This window comes from Antechinus flavipes, chromosome 2 (assembly GCF_016432865.1).
Source record: "Antechinus flavipes isolate AdamAnt ecotype Samford, QLD, Australia chromosome 2, AdamAnt_v2, whole genome shotgun sequence".
Lineage (NCBI taxonomy): Eukaryota > Metazoa > Chordata > Mammalia > Dasyuromorphia > Dasyuridae > Antechinus > Antechinus flavipes.
Genome location: NC_067399.1, coordinates 421,871,890 through 421,893,340, shown reverse-complemented (window position 1 = coordinate 421,893,340; position 21,451 = coordinate 421,871,890). Strand labels below are relative to the sequence as shown.

The 21,451-nt window shown below is 36.9% G+C and overlaps 1 protein-coding gene across 3 annotated transcripts in view; it reads left to right on the top strand.

Annotated features, from left to right (window-relative positions):
- SLIT3 (slit guidance ligand 3) overlaps window positions 1-21,451 on the top strand; it is a 778,163-nt gene that overhangs the window by 40,830 nt on the left and 715,882 nt on the right. For all 3 annotated transcript variants that reach the window (XM_051978878.1, XM_051978877.1, XM_051978879.1), the window contains exons 2-3: window positions 13,768-13,839; window positions 21,033-21,104. In XM_051978878.1, coding sequence (XP_051834838.1) covers window positions 13,768-13,839; window positions 21,033-21,104 — 144 coding nt within the window. The remainder of the gene's footprint in view (window positions 1-13,767; window positions 13,840-21,032; window positions 21,105-21,451) is intronic.

The window sequence follows — 21,451 nt, the reverse complement described above, 5'->3', positions numbered from 1 at the left end:
AAAGCAAGAGGAGCGATATGATGAAAAGCTGTGTTTGATGTAAGTTATTCTAATAGAACTAAGCAGAATGTTTTGAAAGAAGAGATGCAGGAAATTGGGAAATCATTTACAAGGCATTTATGGATGGACTGATAATTGGTTTAGGAACGATTTGCTGAGCCAGCAAGTAGAAAGCCTTTGAGAGTTTTCTCTATTTCATGTTACCTCTAGAAATATTTCTGTTGCTCATTGTACACAGAGAATTGTACTACTATGGAGAAGAATAGGCAGGAAAAAAGCCATAGTCTCCTCAAAAGGCTTAATATCTAATAGTATTTTAGTAATGCTAAATAGTATTACTAATTAGCACTAATAGTATTAGTACTAACACATTCAGCATTTACAAAGTCAAGTTTCTTTCACTCTCCCTTTACTTCTTTTAGTCTTGTATCCCTATCTAGATTAATATTCTCCTTTCAGTAACCATGCTTTGCATTTCTTTTACAGTTGGCATATCATCTAGAATAAGGCTAAGAAAAACACTTCTTAACCATCTTGCCAGAATGTGCTGGTTGGAAAATGCTTGTTGATTTCAAGTACTGGACATATGTAGCATCTGATCTAAAACTCCCTCTGGTCACCCAATTCCTTTAGTCAGTGAACAAGCATTTATTTAGCTTCTATTCTACCTTAAGGCATTGTGCTAGGTACTAGGAATACACATGAAACCATTTCCCTCAAAGATTATACAATCTTCCATCCATTGTTTTTCTCCTTTGTTCTTTAGTTTCCTGATTTTCATTGCTTGGATGTTCCTTTGATCTGCCACTTCTTCCATTGGTTACTCTCTTCTCCGATGCAGATTGTCACATTTCATCCTATGAGATTCTTGTTGGTATCTTTCTAGAAATCTTACTTTTCAGTACTTTGTCAAATGTTTTGCATAGCTCTGTTGGTTGTTGCATAGCTTCTTTTTACAAAGACAGACCCCTCTCCATGAATCCTTGATCCCATCTTCTCTTGTTCTCTTTAGAAGGTCCCCAAGCTATATATCATCCCTACTCTCACTCTCTAAACTTCAAAATCTCCCTATTTTTTATCTCCCTTCTTGTTGCCTCCCTACCAACCATGGACATGGAATGTAAATAAGTATGAACTGTATCCCATCCTTCTTTGACCCTTTAAAAATTGACAAAGGTACTACACAATGAAAAATGTTAGGGTGCTTTGAGGTCACAGAATGTGCATCATTGTTATGTTTCTCTGAGGATGTCTGCCTATAACTAAAAGTTGGTCATTTCTCTCCTTGGGTCAGAATTGTGTGTGTGTGTGTGTGTGTGTGTGTGTGTGTGTGTGTGTGTGTTGGGTGAGGGGAGGGATTCAATGTTACCTCTTTGATGAAGAAAGCATAAGACTCCTTGAGTCACAAGACTCATTTGAATGACAAATGTAACTCAGAGGAACATTCTGGAGAGAAATCTCTTCTTTCGAGGATTCAATCTTCTCCACTCTCTCCATCTGAAGGATTCAGGATGGATGGGCTCTTGATAGGTAGGAAATGTCAGTTGCTCAAGTTGGAAAACCCTATTAAAAATGGAACCAAAAAAATCCACCCTGGAATTCCATGCAATGTACCACTTCTACCCCAACAAGAGTGCCAAACAGATGTTAAAAAACCTAGCTGAGACGCTGCAGAATTTATTTAAGATGCCCTAATTTGGATGTGAAAAAAATAATGCTGGAGGTTACCATGGTGATTTCTGTTTATGGAGGGTTTGGTGAACATGAAGGGAGAAGCCAGGCTCAGTCAGGCAACAGACCTATAAAGTACTTGGCCCCTTGAGTTTCTCTATGAAATGAGTGCTCCTGCTGGGTTGAGCCGCTACTGATGGCCTTGGGGAACTAGGAACAGGAATTGTACCCTTGGCTTACAAGGAGAACCAGTGAAACCCAGAGTTGTTTTATTTTGGTTTTTTGTTGTTGTTATATTACACTGTGTTCTCCATAGACTTGTTTTGAGAAAAGTACTTTGGAAACCTTAGTAATATAGAATTGTGAAAAGTATTTTGTAAGCCTCAGTGATGTAGAATTGTGAATTGTTAAGAGACACCATGGAAAGAACTCTGGAAAGGAGATTTTTCATCCCTCTTTAAATATCCCATGACTCTCCTTACCACATATTCTCTCAGCAGAAGACCTTACCTCATACTTCACTGAAAAAAAAATTTTGAGACCGTTTGATGGGAGCACCCTCCTCTTCCATCTTCTCATCTTATACCACTCAGATGTCTTGTCTCACTATGATCTTCACCCCATCTTAGATGAAGAGATAGCCCTTCTCTTTACAAAGTCAAACCTCTTGAATGTCCAAAAATGTTGTGGTATATGAATGTAATGGAATATTATTCTGGTATAAGAAATGGTCAGATGGATTTCAGAAAAACCTGGAAAGATTACATGAACTGATAATGAGTGAAGTGAACAGAATCAGGAAAACATTGTACACAGTAATGGCATCATTGATGTTCAACTATGATATACGTAGCTCTTCTCAACAATACAATGATCTAAGACAATTCCAAAAGACTCATGATGGAGAATGCTATCCATATGCAGAGAAAGAACTGATGGAATCTGAATGCAGATCAGAGCTTATTCTTTTCTCTTTTTTCATGTTTTTTCTCCTTGTGTCCTATTTCTTCTTTCACAGCATGACTAACATGGAAATATGTTTTACATAATTGCATATATGTAACCTATATCAGATTGCTTGCAATCTTGGGGAAGAGGAGTAGAAGGGAAGAAAGTATATAGTTTTGGAAATTAAAATTTTATTTAAAATGAATGTTGAAAATTGTCTTTATGTGCAACTGGAAAAAATAAAATACTATTTAATTAAAAAAAAAAAGATAAAGCCCTTTCTATGTAGTCTTCATTCCACCTCTGCCAGTCTTTTGAAAAAAATACCTTTTATATTTCCTATAATCACCATTTTTCTCTCTAATCTTTAATCTCTTCCTATTATCTGTCACCTTCCCTGTAGACTATAAACAAGCTCATCTTTTCTCTGACTTTAAGAATAAAAACACTCCCCTTATTAGATCCTACCATCCTCTATAGCTGTAACTTCTCTCTTTTGGGATAAATTCCTTGAGAAAGGTATCTACACTAAATGCCTAAATATCCTTCCTACTCACTCTTAAACCTTCTACAATCTGCTTTCTTTATCATTTAACTTAAACTACTTTCTCTAGAGTATCTTTTAATTCATTTAATCTAAAGGTTCTTTTTTTAAATTCTCATTCTGATTGAATGCTCTGCAACTTTGACACTACTGATTACCCTCTTCTTCTGGTTACTCTCTTCTAACGAGGTTTCTGTGATAGTTTTCTCCTGCTTTTCCTCTTGCCTATCCTACCTCTCTTCAATCTCCTCTGCTGAATCTTTATTCAGGTAAAACCCTCTAATTTGGGTAATTCCACAAGGCTCTGTCCTGGATCCTCTTTTCAGCTCCCATGGGTTCAATTGTCATCTATCTGTGGATGACTTCCCAGATCTACATATCTAGCCTTAATCTTCCTCCTAAGCCCCAGGCTCACATCCCTAACCAGCTTTTAGACATCTTGAATTTCATGTCCCATAGTTGTCTTAAAGTCAACATTTCTAAAACTGAACTCATTATCTTCCCTCCTTCACAAAAAGTCATTTCTCTTTCCTAATTTCCCTATTACTATTTTTTAAATAAAAATTTTCATTTTCCTATTATATGTAAAACATTTTTAAACATTCATTTTTTTAAATTTTGAGTTCAAAATTCTTTCTCCTTCCCTCTCTCCTCTCCCATCATTGAGAAGGCAGACAATTTGATATGTAATACACGTGCATTTATGTAAAACATATTTCCATATTGTCATATTGTGAAAGAAAACACTGACTAAAAGAAACACAAACACAAAGTAAAAAAATAATATGCTTTGATCTGCATTCAGGCTTCATCAGTTCTTTCTCTGTAGGTAGAAAGTATTTTTTATCATAAGTCCTTCAGAATTGTGCTGGATCATGGTATTGATCAGGGTAGGTAAATCATTCATAGTCGATCATTGTACAATAGTGCAATTATTGTGTACAATGTTCTTCTGGTTCTGCTCACTTCATTTCTGCATTGTTTCTAGGTTTTTCTGAAAGCATCTCGCTCATCATTTTTATAGTACAATGTTATTCCATTACAATCAAATGGCATTATTTGTTTAGCCATTTCCCAGTTGATGGGTATCTTCTCAATTTCCAATTTTTTGCCACTGAAAAAAGAGCTGCTATAAATATTTTTGTACATATAAGTACTTTTCCTTTTTTTAAATCTCTTTGTGGTACAGACCTAGCAGTGGTATTGCTGGGTCAAAGAGTTTGCTCAATTATACAGCCCTTTAAATATAGTTCCAGATGACTCTCTAGAAGGGTTCCAACTCCATCAGTGATGCATTAATATTTCCCATTACTGTTGTGGGAATCCCACTAACCCAGGCTTACCATCTTAATGTCATCCTCCACTTCTTGGACTCACTCCATATAGTCATGACATAATTGTCATGTTGTTAAGTATTGCAATATTTATAAAATCTCCCATATTGGTTCCTTTCTTTATATTCCACCTTTGCTTAAGTCCTAATTACTTCTCTCCTAGACTACTATGGCTGTATGGCTGAATTTCCTGCCTCTAGTCTTTCTCCTCTTCAATCTAGTCAATCTCCCCTTCCACTCAGTTGCTAAAGTGATCTTAAAGCTCAGGTTTGATAATTTTCTCCCCAATCCAGTAAACCCCAATGGCTCCCTTTTACCTCCAGGATCAACTAAAACATACTCTGCCTGGCATTTAAAGCTTTTCACAACTTGGCATCTTCCTATTTTTCAGTCTTCTCTTACTGTCTGAGTACTCTACAATTTAATTATTCTGTTCAGCTTGCTTCTCCATATAACTGTTCTTTTTTCACTGACTATTCCCAATGCCTAGAAAGTTCTTCCTTTTTCCTTAGCTCTGTCTCTGGGTTAGCCTGACTTTTCTCGAGATTTAGCTCAAATCCACATCTTTCTGCAGCAGAACTTTCCTAGGCATTCTTCTTGCTAATGCCTTCCCTTGAGAGTTGCATTCCACTTATACTCTACATCCCTTTTTAAAATTTGCACATTTTCTCTTACATTAGAAAGTAAGCTCCTTGAGAGCAGGGACTATATATTTGTTTTGTTTTTTTTAATTTGTATTCCCATAATGCATTGTTGGTGAAATTGTGAACTGATCCAACCATTCTGGAGAGCAATTTGGAACTATCCCCCAAGGGCTATCAAACTGTGCACACCCTATGATCTAGCAGTGTCTCTACTAGGTCTGAATCCCAAAGAGATCATAAAAAAAAAAGGGAAAAGGACCCATTTGTGCAAAAATGTTTGTGTCAGCCTTTTTTGTAGTGGCAAGGAACTGGAAACTGAGAGAATGCCCATCAGTTGGGGAATGGCTGAATAAGTTATGGTATATGAATATAATGGGATATTATTTTTTATAAGAAACAATCAGCAGGATGATTTTAAAGAGGCCTGGAAAGATTTACAAGAACTGATGCTAAGTGAAGTGAGTATAATTTCTTTTGACTTTAACTTTCTCATAATGTAAAATGAAGGAATTGAACTAAAAGAACTCAGTGCCCCATTCCTACTCTCAAACTGTAATTATGGGAACTCTGTTCAAATCTTGGATCTGCTACTTCATGATTTTTCAGAGAAGTGAATTGAAACCTACCACTTTTTTATTTTGTAAAAAAAAAAAAAGATGATATTTAAATTACAAATTTTAAAATATTTTAAAGTATTTAAATCCCTTGCAATATTTAAATATTTACAATATTTTATTATATTTAAATATTACAAAAAGCAAATAAAACCTATTCACCTCATAAGGCTTACTTGAAGAAATGGCTTTATAAGTTGGGAAATTCTATACAAATATGAACTATTATTATTCTGTTTTAGCCATTTAAGATACAAAAGTAGGAAACTATTGGTCTGCTTTCTCCAGCAATGTTCTATAACTTCTACTTTTGAAAGAACTGGGATATCCTCATCTCATATATTGTTGTGGGTCAAGACACTGGTAGAACATAGGAGCCTTGAAGCACCTTCCTGTAGTCCCCCAATACCAGCCTGGATTGTGACAAACAAAGTAGCTATGGGCAGTCTGGAAGTAGTTAGAGTAACTTTGACGGCAGATAGATTGATGTAGGATTTAGCTGTGGGCCTTTTGAGAGAAAATTTTTTAAAAATAACTTTTAGGATGTAGACAGTGAGTCTCTGAAATCCCATCTCGCCATAAAAGACCAACTTCATATAAGTTGGCATGTTTATATCTTAATTCCCACAATCACAGTCACAGTGATGAAACTCCTGGTCTTGAAGACAGTGGGTGGGTCCCAGAGAGGAAATACCACTGAGTTCTGTGTAAATGGGACTAGGGACTTCCATTGTTTCAGGCAAATTAAAGAATGGGAGAAGGCAAGGCGTGTATGTTCTTTTGGGTGGCTTGAAAAGAAGGGAGGCAGACAGGGTTGTGAAGTTTCTTTTTTGTTTCTTCCATGTATTCAGAGACTGAATGCCATCCATACCATACAGACCTGCTCATGGTCTAGAGCTAGTGCTTGGCTAAGTGAGACACACTGTTTCTCACACCAACTAGAACCAAATGCAGAGACTACTTTCCAAATCTTCTTGCACAGCACTGTAGTTTGCTCTTGCATGGGAGAAATATTAGTAGCTATGGTGGGAGAGAGGTGAAGGCTGCTAAAGGAATCCTTTGGTCTTCATGTGCTGTCTAAAGAGTGTGGTGTTGGTTCCTCCCTGCCGTCTGGTGGCCTTTTAAATTCAATTTACTGAACATTTATTGAGCCTCTACAGTATGTCCCACATGATTAATACCACTCTAAAACGTACAATGTAAAAAGATCCCATTTCTTTAAACCAGGAACTGACAATCCAGTTAGAGAGACAAGACATGTCCAGTAATGATGTAGGATTGTAGATTATTGTATCTGACACTACCACCTGTGTGACCTTGGCCAAATTAACTTACTCTTCCTGGTCTTAGATACCTCATATGTAAAATGAGAGGATTGGAGGACAGATATCCCTTCCCCATCACTACTTCCCCCATCATGGTATCAATATATGATAGGTTGGCATAAGAAATTAAGTAAGAATTTTGAAGGTGTTTCACAGAAGCTTCAGATGAAACAAAGTTTAAAACTCAGAAATGCATAAAATATTTGTATAGTATTATATACTATCAACCTAAATTTTACAATAAAGTACTGAAAACACGCAATAAAAGAAAAAAGAAAAAGACACACTTCTTCTCTGATATGAAGGTAGAGCCAAAACATCTTATGTGGACTTTCCAGATTGCAGGGATGCCATGTCTCCAAGTCCCGTGAGGTGAAAGGGATAACTGTATACCTCTTCTTTTTCAGCTTTCTCTGTCTATGATCTGAGGAAAATAAATGGTGAAATGGATGCATCCCACACTGACCTCTCTCTTTCTGAACTTGGTAGTACTTATCATTTTTGCCATTTATTTCCTAGGATCATAGACAGAGAGAGCTGAAAAAGAGAAGGTATACATCCATCCACCTCCTGGGAATTGGGGACAAAGCATCTCTGCAATCTGAAAAGTCTCACATAAGATGTTTTGGCCCTACTTTCATATCAGAGAAGAATTGTGTTGTTTTCTTTTTTCTTTTATGGGGTGTTTTCAGTACCTTATAAAATTTAGATTGATAGTATACAATACTATATAAATATTTTATGGTATTTCTGAGTTCCTAAACTTTGTTTCATCTGAAGCTTCTGTGAAACACCTCCAAAATCCCCACTTAATTTCTTATGCCAAGCTATGATATATTGATACCATGATGGGGGAATTAGTGATAGGGAAAGGATAGTTATCCTCCAACCCTCTCATTTTGCAGATGAGGCATCTAAGGCCAGAATGAGTAAGTTAATTTGGCCAAGGTCACACAGGTGGTAGTGTCAGATACAATAATCTACAATCCTGCATCATTACTGAACATGTCTTGTCTCTCTAACTGGATTATCAGTCTGGTTTAAAGAAATGGGATCTTTTTACATTGTACATTTTAGAATTGTATTAATCATGTGGGACGTACTGTAAAGGCTCAATAAATGTTCAGTAAATTGAATTTAAAAGGCCACCAGACAGCAGGGAGGAACCAACACCACACCCTCTAGACAGCACATGAAGACCAAAGAATCTTCTTAGCAGCCTCCACCTCTCTTCTACCATAGCTACACATATTTTTCCCATGTGAGAGCAAACTACAATGCTGTACAAGAAGATTTGGAAGGCATTTTTCCTGGCATACTGCATTTTTTTGTTTTTTGGAACTTAAAAGGCTGATATCTGTATAAATTCATAGAAATGGTCACTGTATCTTATTGAGACTGTTCCTAATGAAACGGAGCCAGAGCTGCCTCTTGAATGTCTGGGAGATCTGAAATCTCCCTTAGGATCTGCTATACTGTTTGGTTCTCTGGGCTTCATGTACCAAGAAAAACTCACATTTATTTTTTTTAAAATGCTTGACATCTATTACCTCATTTGTTATTATTATTTTGCTTTTGGAGGGAATTGGAGTTAAATGATTTGTCCAGGGTTTCACAGTTAGTAAATGTGTGAGTTTGGATTTGAACTGAGGTCCTCCTGACGCCAAGATCATCGATCTAACCACTGCACCACCTATCTGCCTCCTCATTTGATTCTTAAAATAACTGTGATATAAATACTAAAACAGTTTTAGCCCTCTTTTACAGATGAGCTAGCTAAGGCTCATTAACAATAAGTGACTTCTCTGAGTTTATAATTTAATGATGTATCTAAAGGTGTGTTCTGAACTTCCTCTGACCCCAAGTTGACCATTCTTTTCATCTTACCAGGTAAAATGAAGGGGTTAAATTAAGTTTCCTAAGAGCCTTCCGGATCCTAAGATTCCATGTTCAAGATACGTCAGGCAGGGGTCACAGAACAAGCTTCCCTACCCGCAGTGAGGCATTCAGTGGGGGAAAATGAGCACGTTCAACATTCCAATATGCAGTGTCTAATCCTGTGTCTTGAATGCCTAGGTGCCATGGTGATTGGTGTCATAGAAATGCTGTGAGAGAGAGGAAGAGGGAAAGCTCTTTCTGTCTGTCACTATATTTATCAGCCATAAAAATATACACCTCTCTTTCCTGGCAGCCTCTCAGCTAGAGTGGGATGATAGAAAAGCAACTCAACGACTATGAAGGGGAATTGGATAGGATTAATTCTCTTCTTTTGTGGCTCCGGTGTTGTCCTCCCCCACCTATTGGGAATTCCTTTCTCTCTTGCTTAGATCAGCTTCTTAGGGACCTAGAATATACTAGGATGGGGGCATTTGACTATGCTTAGGATGTAACCCTAGGAATATCCCTTCAGTAATAGGATTTTAGAATCATGGATTAGATCTGGGAGACACTTTAGAGGCCACACACTCTTCAGTTCTATTCAATAAATTCTATTCGATAAACATTCATTGAGTACCTACTATGTGCTAGGTACTGTGCTAAGCACTGGGGATACAGACAAGAAAAAAAGTCTCTGCCCTCAAGGAACTTACAGTCTAATGTGGGGAAACTAAATGCAAAAGAGGGAAGGGACACCAAAGGATACCTGACATGCGGATGTGTTATTCCATGAAATTGAAGCTAAGCAGAGCAGAGCTGATTAAAGCCTAGCGATTTGGTTATATATCAATCATAGGAGTATAGGGTGAATGGCTGACACTCAGAAGAGATCTTGGAGGCTATCAAATCCAAGGCCTTCATTTTGAAGATGAAGAAACTAAAGTCAGAGAAGTGAATTATTCTATACCAAGTCATACCCTTTGTTTCTGACTACTGTAAGACTAGGACCTGGATCTCCGGATATCTAGTTCAGAACACATAAGAAACAATTTTGTGTGTAGATTTTTTTTTGGTTGAAGTTTATTTTTTTTTATTTGAAGAAAAGATAAGTCTGGGAAGGAATTAATGTTGAACAACTGAAGCTAATAGAGTTAGTTTAGAAGATGGATGTGAGTCTAGCAGAGGAGTGAATAACTGTTTTTAAACATTCATATTTCATTTTGAGCTCCAAATTCTCTTCTTCCTTCTGACCTCCCCCCAATCCATTAGGAAGGCAAAGAATATAGAAAAGATCAAGTAAGTTAAATGGATAATTTTGGTTAAATTAAATTTGAAAAATTTTGCACAAACAAAATCAGTGCAGCCAAAATAGAAGAGCAGAAAACTGAGGGAATTTTTTTTTTTAACAGTAAGTATCTCTAATGAAGATCCTATTTCTCAACTATATAGGAAAGTGAGCCATATTTATAAAACATATGAGCCATTTCTTAATTGATAATTTGCCAAAGGATATAAACTAGGCAGTTTTTGGAAGAAGAAATCAAAGCTATCGGTAGTTACATAGGTTATTCTTTAAATAAGATTTCACACCATAATGAGCCAGAGACTTAGGGATGCCTGGGATCAATTACCTTTAGACTTTGACAGTTGTTTCTTGATAAATAGGATGAGGGCACGAACACCTTTGCAGTCTCTCAGGAGTCCAATCTTGATTTCATTCTTGACTCCTCACTCATCTATATCCCACATATTCAGTCTGTTGTCACATCTTATTGTTTCTACCTTCACAAGGTCTCTCATATCTATCCTCTTCTTTTTGCTCACACAGTCATCAGTTGCTCTTCCATAAGCCCTCATCATTGATTTCCTGAGTTATTATGTTGGAATAGCCTTTTGATAGGTCTTCCACCTATCCTCTGTAAAAATGATCTTCCTAAAGCACAGATCTGATCATGTCATCACCCCTCCCCTTATTCAATAAATTCCAGAGTCTTCTTATTACTTTCTAAATCAAATATAAAAACATTCAGTTTGGAATTTAAATCCTTTCCAATCTGATTCTGTCTTATATTTTACTCCCTTTCAGGTACTCTGTTGTTATTATATTTGTTGTTATGTTTATATTTATTATTATATATTATATTTATGATATTATAATTTAGTTGTTTCACTCATGTCTAACTTTTTGTAACCTCGTTTTGGGTTTTCTTTGCAAGAATACTGTAGTTATTTGCCATCTCATTCTCTAGCTCATTTTACAGATGAGGAAACTGAAGCAGAGTTAAGTGACTTGTCCAGAGTCACTCAGCTAGCATATGTCTGAGGTCAGATTTGAACTCAAGTCCTCCTGACTCGAGGGCCAGTGCTTTAACCATGTTGCTGCCTGACTGTCCTTTAGGTACTCTACAATTCAGTAAATGGGCCCACTGACTGTTCCTTACTTTTAGTACATCATCTTCCAAATCCATCTTTTCACTGATTGCTTCCCAGTTCTGGAATGCTCTCTCTTTTCACTTATACTTCCTAGCTTACTTGAATCCTTTTAAAACTCACTTCAAATTTCACCTTCAGGAGAAAATCTTTTCTGCCTCCTTGTACCCTTATACAGTAACTTATATTAGTATTGTATATATCTTGCATGTATGTGGTTTTCATGTTTTCCCTCTCCTTAGAATATGAGTTTCTTTAGGATAGGGATTGTTTTTGTATTTCTTTGTACTGTCAGTTCTTAATACAGTACCTGACACATCGTAAATGCTTAATAAATATTTGTAGCCTGATACATAGTGTTTATTTGGAATGCTTGCAGAATCAAAGCTCTTATGCTCACCTAGATTGAAAATCTTTTTGTAGTGAGAAATAGTATCATATCATGGAAAGTGGATTAGAACAAGTCAGAAGACACAAAGTCCAGTGGATGTCACGGAAAAAATTTAGAAACTTTAAACATCTCAGAAATGTATTATATACATATATATACATATATGCATCTTTGTATGTTTGTATAATATTGCATAAGTTACCCTATGACCAAAAGCTTAATATTTTATAATAAGATACTATAAACACCTCATAAAAGAAGAAAAATATTCAGACTTCTTCTTTTCTTTCTTTTTTTTTAATTTTTATTTAATAATTATATTGACACTCGTTTCTGTTCCGATTTTTTTTTCCCTCCCTCCCTCCACCCCCACCCCTAGATGGCAAGCAGTCCTTTATATGTTGGATATGTTGCAGTATATCCTAGATACAATATATGTTTGCAGAATCGAACAGTTCTCTTGTTGCATAGGGAGAATTGGATTCAGAAGGTATAAATTACCCGGGAAGAAAAACAAAAATGCAGATATTTCACATTCGTTTCCCAGTGTTCTTTCTTTGGGTGTAGCTGCTTTTGTCCGTCATTTATCAATTGAAACTCAGGTCTCTTTGTCAAAGAAATCCACTTCCATCAAAATATGTCCTCATACAATATCGTTGTCGAAGTGTATAATGATCTCCTGGTTCTGCTCATTTCACTTAGCATCAGTTCATGTAAGTCTCGCCAGTCCTCTCTGTATTCATCCTGCTGGTCATTTCTTACAGAGCAATAATATTCCATAACATTCATATACCACAATTTACCCAGCCATTCTCCAATTGATGGACATCCATTCATTTTCCAGTTTCTAGCCACTACAAACAGGGCTGCTACAAACATTTGGGCACATACAGGTCCCTTTCCCTTCTTTAGTATTTCTTTGGGATATAAGCCCAATAGAAACACTGCTGGATCAAAGGGTATGCACAATTTGATAATTTTTTGAGCATAATTCCAGATTGCTCTCCAGAATGGTTGGATTCGTTCACAACTCCACCAACAATGCAATAGTGTCCCAGTTTTCCCGCATCCCCTCCAACATTCATCATTATTTTTTCCTGTCATCTTAGCCAATCTGACAGGTGTGTAGTGGTATCTCAGAGTTGTCTTAATTTGCATTTCTCTGATCAATAATGATTTGGAACACTCTTTCATATGAGTGGTAATAGTTTCAATTTCATCCTCTGAAAATTGTCTGTTCATATCCTTTGACCATTTATCAATTGGAGAATGGCTTGATTTCTTATAAATTTGAGTCAGTTCTCTATATATTTTGGAAATGAGGCCTTTATCAGAACCTTTAACTGTGAAAATGTTTTCCCAGTTTGTTGCTTTCCTTCTAATCTTGTTTGCATTAGTTTTATTTGTCAGACTTCTTCTTTAGAACTTTTTCCATATCATCTGCTGTCTTCACATGTTGTCTGTGGTTTCTGCAAAACTCTCCAACAATTACCATTTAATTTTTTACGCTGACCTGTGATAACTGAAATTGCAATAGAGAAAATTGTGATGTGGAAGGGAGAATTGTAAATCATTTAATCCTGTACAGCTACAGTTTTCTTATCTGTAAAATGGGGATAGTAATACTTGGGCCAAGAGGCAACCTGGAATTGTGGATAGAAAGTCATATTCAGAGTCAGGAAGGCCTGAGTTCAAGTCCAGTTTTGGACATAAAAAGTGGGACTCTAAATCACTTAACCTTTGCCACAGAAAACTAAAATTATAAATAGCAGAAAATAATTTGTGTTAATAGAGGGGAATTCTTTGTGACTGTGCCAGTGATATGATGGGTCCAGTCTAAAAAATAAATAATTAGAAATCTCACACCTGCATAACCTTACAACATGTTTGAGAGAAGTACTTGTTATATTCTACAGTGCTATAGTAATGTAAACTACTAGTATGGCTTGAAAAAAAATCTTACCTTTTTTTTTTTTTTTAAATTGTAGTGACCTGGACAGAAATAATATCACCAGAATCACCAAGACAGACTTTGCAGGGCTCAAGAATCTCCGAGTTTTGTAAGTAACATGGCTGACCATCTTATGGGGACAATGAGCACACATGATTCCCTACCACCCAAGTCTCAAACTCACCACACAGGATATATATCATATGAGCTGAAAGAGACACAGATTTATAACAGCATTGTGGGATGTTGTTCCTTATCCTCGCTTGGTGGCCTGGATTAAATATACCATCTCCTATGGGCCAGTGGTACAGAATTCAGTCAAACCAGAGGGGAAAGAGTATCCTAGTTTTAAAGAAAAGAGGAGGTTGTATGAGCAAGCAGATCACCATCTCCTGCTGTCATGCTGTTAGCAATAACTTCAGGCTGCCTAGCCAAACAGCTTCCCTCCTACATGTACTATTATTTCTTGCCCAGTCTCTGCATTAAAAAGAGAATGGGTTACAATAACTGTTACCTTTCTTTTCCCTCAGGGCTTCCACAAAGCACCCAGTGAATACCCATAGTTCTTGCTTAAAAAAAAAAAAGCAGTTAACAACTATGGTTGGTTGCTGAGAAGTGAAAGATTTTTCCCCTCTCTAAAAACCAGCAGATGCTGATTGAAAAGTCCAAGCCCTAGAGAGTTTCAGGAATGGTTCTTGGAGACTTCCTAAGCTATTTTCCTAAAGTCCCAGAAATGTAAAAATTAAGCCTCTCAAATATTGCTAAGCACAGAGGTGATAGAAGCAAAAGACTTCTGTAATCAAATGATCTAATATTTGTAAAATATGTTTCCCGGTGCCTAAGGTATAGCAGTTGCTTCATAAATGTTTGTTTCCTCCCCTCCTTTCTCCCATGGAAGGAATGAATATGGATATTTTAGAGGCAGGTAAAAGGGTATAGTGGATAGTATGCTAAGGCTGAGTCAGGAAGACACTTATGAGCTGTATGACCCAGGACGATTCTAAATTTTTTCTGTCTGCCTCAGTTTTTTCAGTTGTAAATTGGGAATCACAATAGCACCTACCTTCCAGAGTTTTAGAGAGGATCAAAGGAGATAATATTTGTAAAGTTCTTAGGACAGTGCTTGGCATAAAGTAAGCACTTAATAAATGCTTAAACCCTTCCCCCAATGTCATCAAAGTAGGGAACTCTAATTGTAGAAACTTCCCCATTGACAGAGTGCAGGAATCCAGCCTCCATCTCTAAGTTTAACTTAGAGCAGCTAGGTGAGACAGTGGATAGAGTGCCAGGACCGGAGTCATGAAGACTATTTCCCAGATTTCAAATCCACTTACTAACTGTATGACCCTGGGCAAGTCACTTAAACTGGTTTGCCTCAGTTTCCTCATAAAATGAGCTAGAGAAGGAAATGGCAAATCACTCTATTATCTTTTCCCCAAATGGGCTCATGAGAAGTCAAACACAATTGAAAAAAAAAATGACTCTAGTTTAAAGCAGTAAGGTTAAGTGCCTTTCCCACAAATATACAATCAAAGAACTTGAACCCAAATTTTTTTTCTTTATTAAAGCTTTTTATTTTTCAAAACATATGTATGGATAATTCTTCAGCTTTAACCCTTGTAAAACCTTGTGTTCTAATTTTCCTCCCTTTCCCCCATGCCCTCCTCTAGATGGCAAGTAGTTCGATATTTGTTAAACATGGTAGAAATATATGTTAAATCTAATATATGCATACATGTTTATATAATTATTGTGCCACACAAGAAAAATCAAAACAAACTAGAAAAAAACTAGAAAGAAAATAAAATGCAAACAAACAACAACAAAAAGAGTGAAAATGCTATGTTGTGAACCACACTCAGTTCCCACAGTCCTCTCTCTGGGTGTAGATGGCTCACTTCATCACAAGATCATTGGAACTGGTCTGAATCATCTCATTGTTAGAAAGAGTCATGTCCATCAGAATAGATCATCGTATAATCTTGTTGTTGTCATGTACAATGATCTCCAGGTTCTGCTCATTTCGCTTAGCACCAGTTCATGTAAGTCTCTCTAGGCTTCTCTGAAATCATCTTCTGATTGTTTCTTACAGAACAATAATATTCCATAACATTCATATATTCAGCCATTCTCCAACTGATGGGTATCCATTCAGTTACTAGTTTCTTGCCATTACAAAAAGGACTACCACAAACATTTTTGCATATGTGGGTCCCTTTCCCTACTTTAAGATTTCTTTGGGATACAAGCTCAATAGAAACACTGCTGAAACATAGAATATGCACAGTTTGATTACTCTTTGAGCATAGTTCCAAATTGCCTTCCAGAATGGTCAGATCCATTCACAACTCCACCAACAATGTATTAGTGTCCCAATTTTCCCACATTCCCTTCAACATTCATCATTATTGTTTCCTGTCATCTTAACCAAGCTGAGAGGTGTGTAGTGAGCCCAGATTTTTTTTACCTCTAAAAACAACCCTTTATCCACTATGGCCTGTTATAAGCAGTTTCCATTTGGAAATTCCACATGAGCAGCATGAGAAACTCACAATCTAATAGCTATGTACAAACAAACTATTCACAGCAACCATATAACTGCCTGTCGTAACTGGCTTTAGCATTATGACTTTCTGTGTAGTGTCCTTGTCCGTTGGTATAGATGGTTTCTCATGATTCTTCTAGAATGATAGAATTGTAGAGTTGAAAGAAAACCCAGAGATCACTGAGACACTCCTCAGAACATGAATTCTGTCTTCCAGCATCTCAACAGATAGTCATATATACTCTTGTGGAATTCCTTAAGCCTTCCAGGATTTTCAATGTCTCCTTCTCAAACGCTTATTCCATTTGAGGTGAGCTCTAACATTTTAGGATTCTACAAACTTCAAGCTAACAAGGTGTTTTTTTTAAAAAAGCCATTCCTAATTCTAGAATCATATGAGATAAGATTTTTGAAGAATCTTATGACATCTAAACTCTTTTTTTTCTATTGTAAATAAACTGTAAAATAGTTTGCATTACCAATTGATCAGGATGGAAATTTGAACTAAATTTTGGAACTAGAGTGAATTGTGACAGCATTATTTTAAATGAATTAATGAAAAGAAATAAGAATAACAATTTTCTCATCCCAGGTATTTGGCCAGCTAATGAACTGAATTTTCTTTCAGTGGGATAGATATTTTTTAATATAAAAAAATGGGATGAGGGGAACACAGGAAGGTCTTCTGACTTCTATACCTATCAGAATTTTTTTGGCAACAAAGAAATTTCACTTAATGTTTCCTTTTCTGGCATGAATGCTCGTGTGTGTGTGTGTGTGTGCGCGTGCGCGTGTGCGCGCACACGTGCGTGCATGTACACATGTATGTGTGCATGCTCGTGCATGCATGTATGTGTGTATGTGCGCGTGTGTGTATCTATGCATACACACAAAGCACAGAGCTTTGTTTTTTTCCTACTGCATTTGAAAACCTAATAAAAATTCCAATTCTCATATCTGTTTTTAGCAAATAGAAAGTTTAAAATAATCGCAAAAGATTGTATTAATATCCTCTGGATGGTCTACAGCATTCCTTTTTCAGCACTTTATCTCCTGAGTTAATTGGGACATTCTTTCTGTTTGATAAGCCGTGCCAAAAATGTCCCTGCCTGTTCATAGACTGTGTGAATATGCTGTGTTTTATTATCTGCTTTATCTACTCTAAGACAATTTAATTCAAATGGCCCCCTTTTACACTGAAAGACTGCTACATAAGGTGACTGAAATACTTTCTAACAAACACTAGTAAAATACTCAGACATTTCAGCCATATTTTAACTCAATGTATTCTTTCTAGCTTGAGTAACCTAGACAACTACTCTCTTTGAAAAGCTTTCATCACACCCCATCACATTCCCCATATCTGCTTCTTATTTACAGTTTGCAGTGAAGCCAAAAAAAATCAATACTCTTGAATAATTTTAACTTACCACCCCATTTGCCACATAGGACTGTTAATGTTGTGCAGGTGAAGGGGCAAGATCAGATGAAATGGTTTGGGGAACTTCAACCTCATCCCCATTATAATTTTCTGCAAAATGAAATCCATTCATGGAGAAGACTTATAGATTGCCCAATAAGGGTTCATTTTCTTGAGAGGTTGGAGGAAGGGAAGGGAGCAGGAGAAAAATTCTTCTGGTGGTATCAATTAGCCTCCCTTTCTGAATAATATGTCGCAAGGATTCTGCTATGTTGAAAATGTGGGAACCAGCTTTATCCCAAATGGGGTCAATAAAAGAGTTAAAATCTTCCCTGGCCATCATCACATGTGGACAATTTCCGAGTCTAATTCAGTGTTAAAACTAAAAAACAACAATGCTAAAAAAGCAGAAAATGAGCAAAGTCTGTGTTGTCCTAATTTGGAGCAGACTCGGGGCATGACAAACTAATTGTCCTAGTGTCCAGTGCCTTCTGGTTCCTTGTATGCTTTCCTAAACCTTTTGCCTCCAAATGTATTTGCTACTAAGATAGATTCAGGATGATGACCTTCCAAGTAGAACCTGGAAAATAACATGGATATTTTAGCAAAGACTTCTGGATGTGATGTTATGAGATCAGAACATGTTAAGAACTAGAAGGGACTTATTACATAAAATGTAGAATGGTAGAGCAGAATGGGACCTTAGAATGCAGTGTTAGAGTTAGAAGTGACCTTGAATTGTGTATGACAGAATTTTAAAAGTGAAGGGAATTGAGGCATCATCTAATTCAGTTCTGTCACTTTATAGGTACAGGAACTGATGCTCATATTTCTGAGTTTGGTGATTTCTCCAAGGTCACACATCTGGTTCATTTCTCTTCAATTACATAATGTTGCAGTTTTCTCCTTCTTGTGAAAAAGAGTCAAGGGTATTCTAGTGGTTGGCACAAAAATAAGTTGGGCAGGGGGAGTGCTCCATGGGAGGTTTGGGAGAGGACTCTCCAGAAAATTAGCTTGAATGTGACATGAGTGCTCAGCTGTTGTCAATCTGGGCCTTGTGGAAAAGTTAGAAAATACCACCACCAAATATTATGACTTATTTTATTGATTTAGGGGTGGGGAATCACAAACTAACAAACTTACAAGTTCAATAAAATTGTGCTTTCCATAACAGGATGATTTAATTTGAATCCTTTAACATTCCAAAAGATTTCTGAATTTACAGTGTTAATTTTTATCTGAGACTCAACTCCTGCATGTATCAGCAGTGTGATTGGTGGACAAGTCATGTAATCTCTCAAAAAATTCTCTTTCCTCATTTATTACATGGGGATCAAAATACTTGTACTGCCTACCTCACTATGTTGTTGTGAGTAAAAGCACTAAATCAAGTATTATAAGGTCTTCTGACTTCTACATCTATGAGATTTTTTTTGGCAACAAAGAAATTTCACTTAATGTTTCCTTTTCTGACATGGATGCTTGTGTGTGTGTGTGTGTGTGTGTGTGTGTGTGTGTGTGTATGTATGTGTGTGTGCGTGCACATGCACGCACGTATCTGTGTGCATTATTCCTCGCAGGGGAGAGTGGGGGAGAAAGAGAAAAGACACTGGTGACAGGACACCTGACTTTGCTATGAATAAGCTGTGTGACCTTAGAAAAATGACTTTCTCTCTCTGGGCCTCAGATTATTCTTTTTTTCAAATAAAGGGTTTTTATTAACTAGTCTGCTCTAGCTATAAAATTCTATGATTACATTCAGTATGTGTTTGTCTTTTTTTTTTTTTTTGCATTAATTCCTCCCTTCCTTTCATATCCAGTGCTATATATGTTGTGGCCCACTCTTATTTGTCTTTGACTTCTTGGAAGAATGATAACTCGGCTTTCCTAGTTTTCCTCATATCTCCTCCAGCAGATCTTTTTTCCATTGCCTTCACTAGAGAAATTCACAGCCTGTCTCAGCTTCTCCTTTCTGGGGAAAAAAAAAAGAGACAGGAAGGAAGGAAGCAAGGAAGAAAGGAACGAAGGAAAGAAAAGAGTAAGAAAGGAGAGAGGGAAGGATGAAGGAAGGAACAAAGGAAGGAAGGAAAAAGAAAAGAAAAGAATCCTTAGGGTGCAGCTCACCAGAAGCTAAAGGCTCTCTGCTAAATCCTGTATAGACCCCATGAAAGCCAAGCATTTTGACCTGGCCCTGGAACAGTCACATGCAGAAGAATATGCAGCAGTCTCATTCATAGTTCCCTTCCCTGTGGTCATTTAATCCATTTTAAGCTGCCACCATATTTCTTTTTTTTTTTTTTATTAAGTTAGTAAAACAAATGTTTTCTTGTACATTGAAGTTGAAATAATAGAAGGGTTTAATCCCTCAGGAAGATTAAAATGACCCTAACAAAATCAAACTCATACAACAAGAGAGTTTAGATTTCCCTTAAGTTATTTGGGGGGAGAATTGGTTTGTCTGTTTTGGTCATTTCAGAGTACTATAGGTCAGAGTTTCTTAAACTATCCACCGCAACCCCTTTTTGCCTGAGAAATTTTTACCTTACCCTGGGTATATAGGTATGTAAAATAAGTATACAAGTCAAGAATTTATTGATAATAAATCATATTTCACAATCTCTTCATTCGGTTACAAGATCCCACATGGTATTAGAACCACAATTTAAGAAGCTGGGCTATAGATAGAACACAAAACTGGAGTTGAAAAGATCTAACTTTTCTCTTCAAGGGTCAGATTGTCCATTTAATAATTAACGACTTGCTTGCTCTTTTATCACTTCACAATGGAATTGTGTCCATTATAAGACAGAGGAGTCTGGAATCTGGATGACTCCTTTAGCTGTGGTCAGTATTCAGTAAATACTTTACCTCAATAAGAATGTTCCTAAGGGTCTAGAGTGAGCATAGTTTATGTGAAGTGTTTTAAACTCCTTAGAGGAAAGGAGCGCCAGGTAGAGAGATGCTGATTATTTTTGTGGCTTTTAAAAGGAGCAGCTTTCCCTCTTTCTTTTCTTTGCAACACCCTGCAGTGCTTGGGGGGACATTTGCTGGGAACATTCTTAAAATAGATGCATGGAAACCAATCTGTCAGGTAGAAGTGTGCGGGCGGTTAAACCCCCGGTTACCGTGGTGCTGAGCTGGTAGGGAAGTGATTAACTTCCCTTCCCCCTATCCCCCCAAAAATAAAACCAACCCAAAACTTTTTCAATATTGAACAAGAAAGAATATACCTGGGACCTTTGGGCATGGCCACTGACCTTTCCACTAACATGGGTGTGGAGCAAGTAATAGGCAGAAACCAACCCTATCCTGACTGTTGTTATTTCTGTGATTCTAGGCATCTTGAAGAAAACCAGGTCAGTGTGATAGAAAGAGGGGCCTTCCAAGATCTGAAGCAATTGGAACGCTTGTAAGTACCTGGTCATCCTTTTCTGAAAAGTAGATTCTGGCTCAGTCTTATTGATATTTTACAGATATGAAATACTGACTTTTAAGAGAAATATTTACTCTTATATTTAGAGCTCCTGGGTGTATTTTAAAGAGATACTGCTGTTGCAATCAAATTTAATTGTTAATTTTTTTTTCTTAGACACACACACACATACACAGAGACAGAAAAACAGAGACAGAGACACAGAGAGAAACAGAAAAAATCAGAGACACACACAGGGGCAAAGAGACAGAAACAGAGACAAGGCAAGAGAGAGAGACAAGAGGCACAAAGAGAGAGACAGAGACAAAGTTGGAGACAGAGAT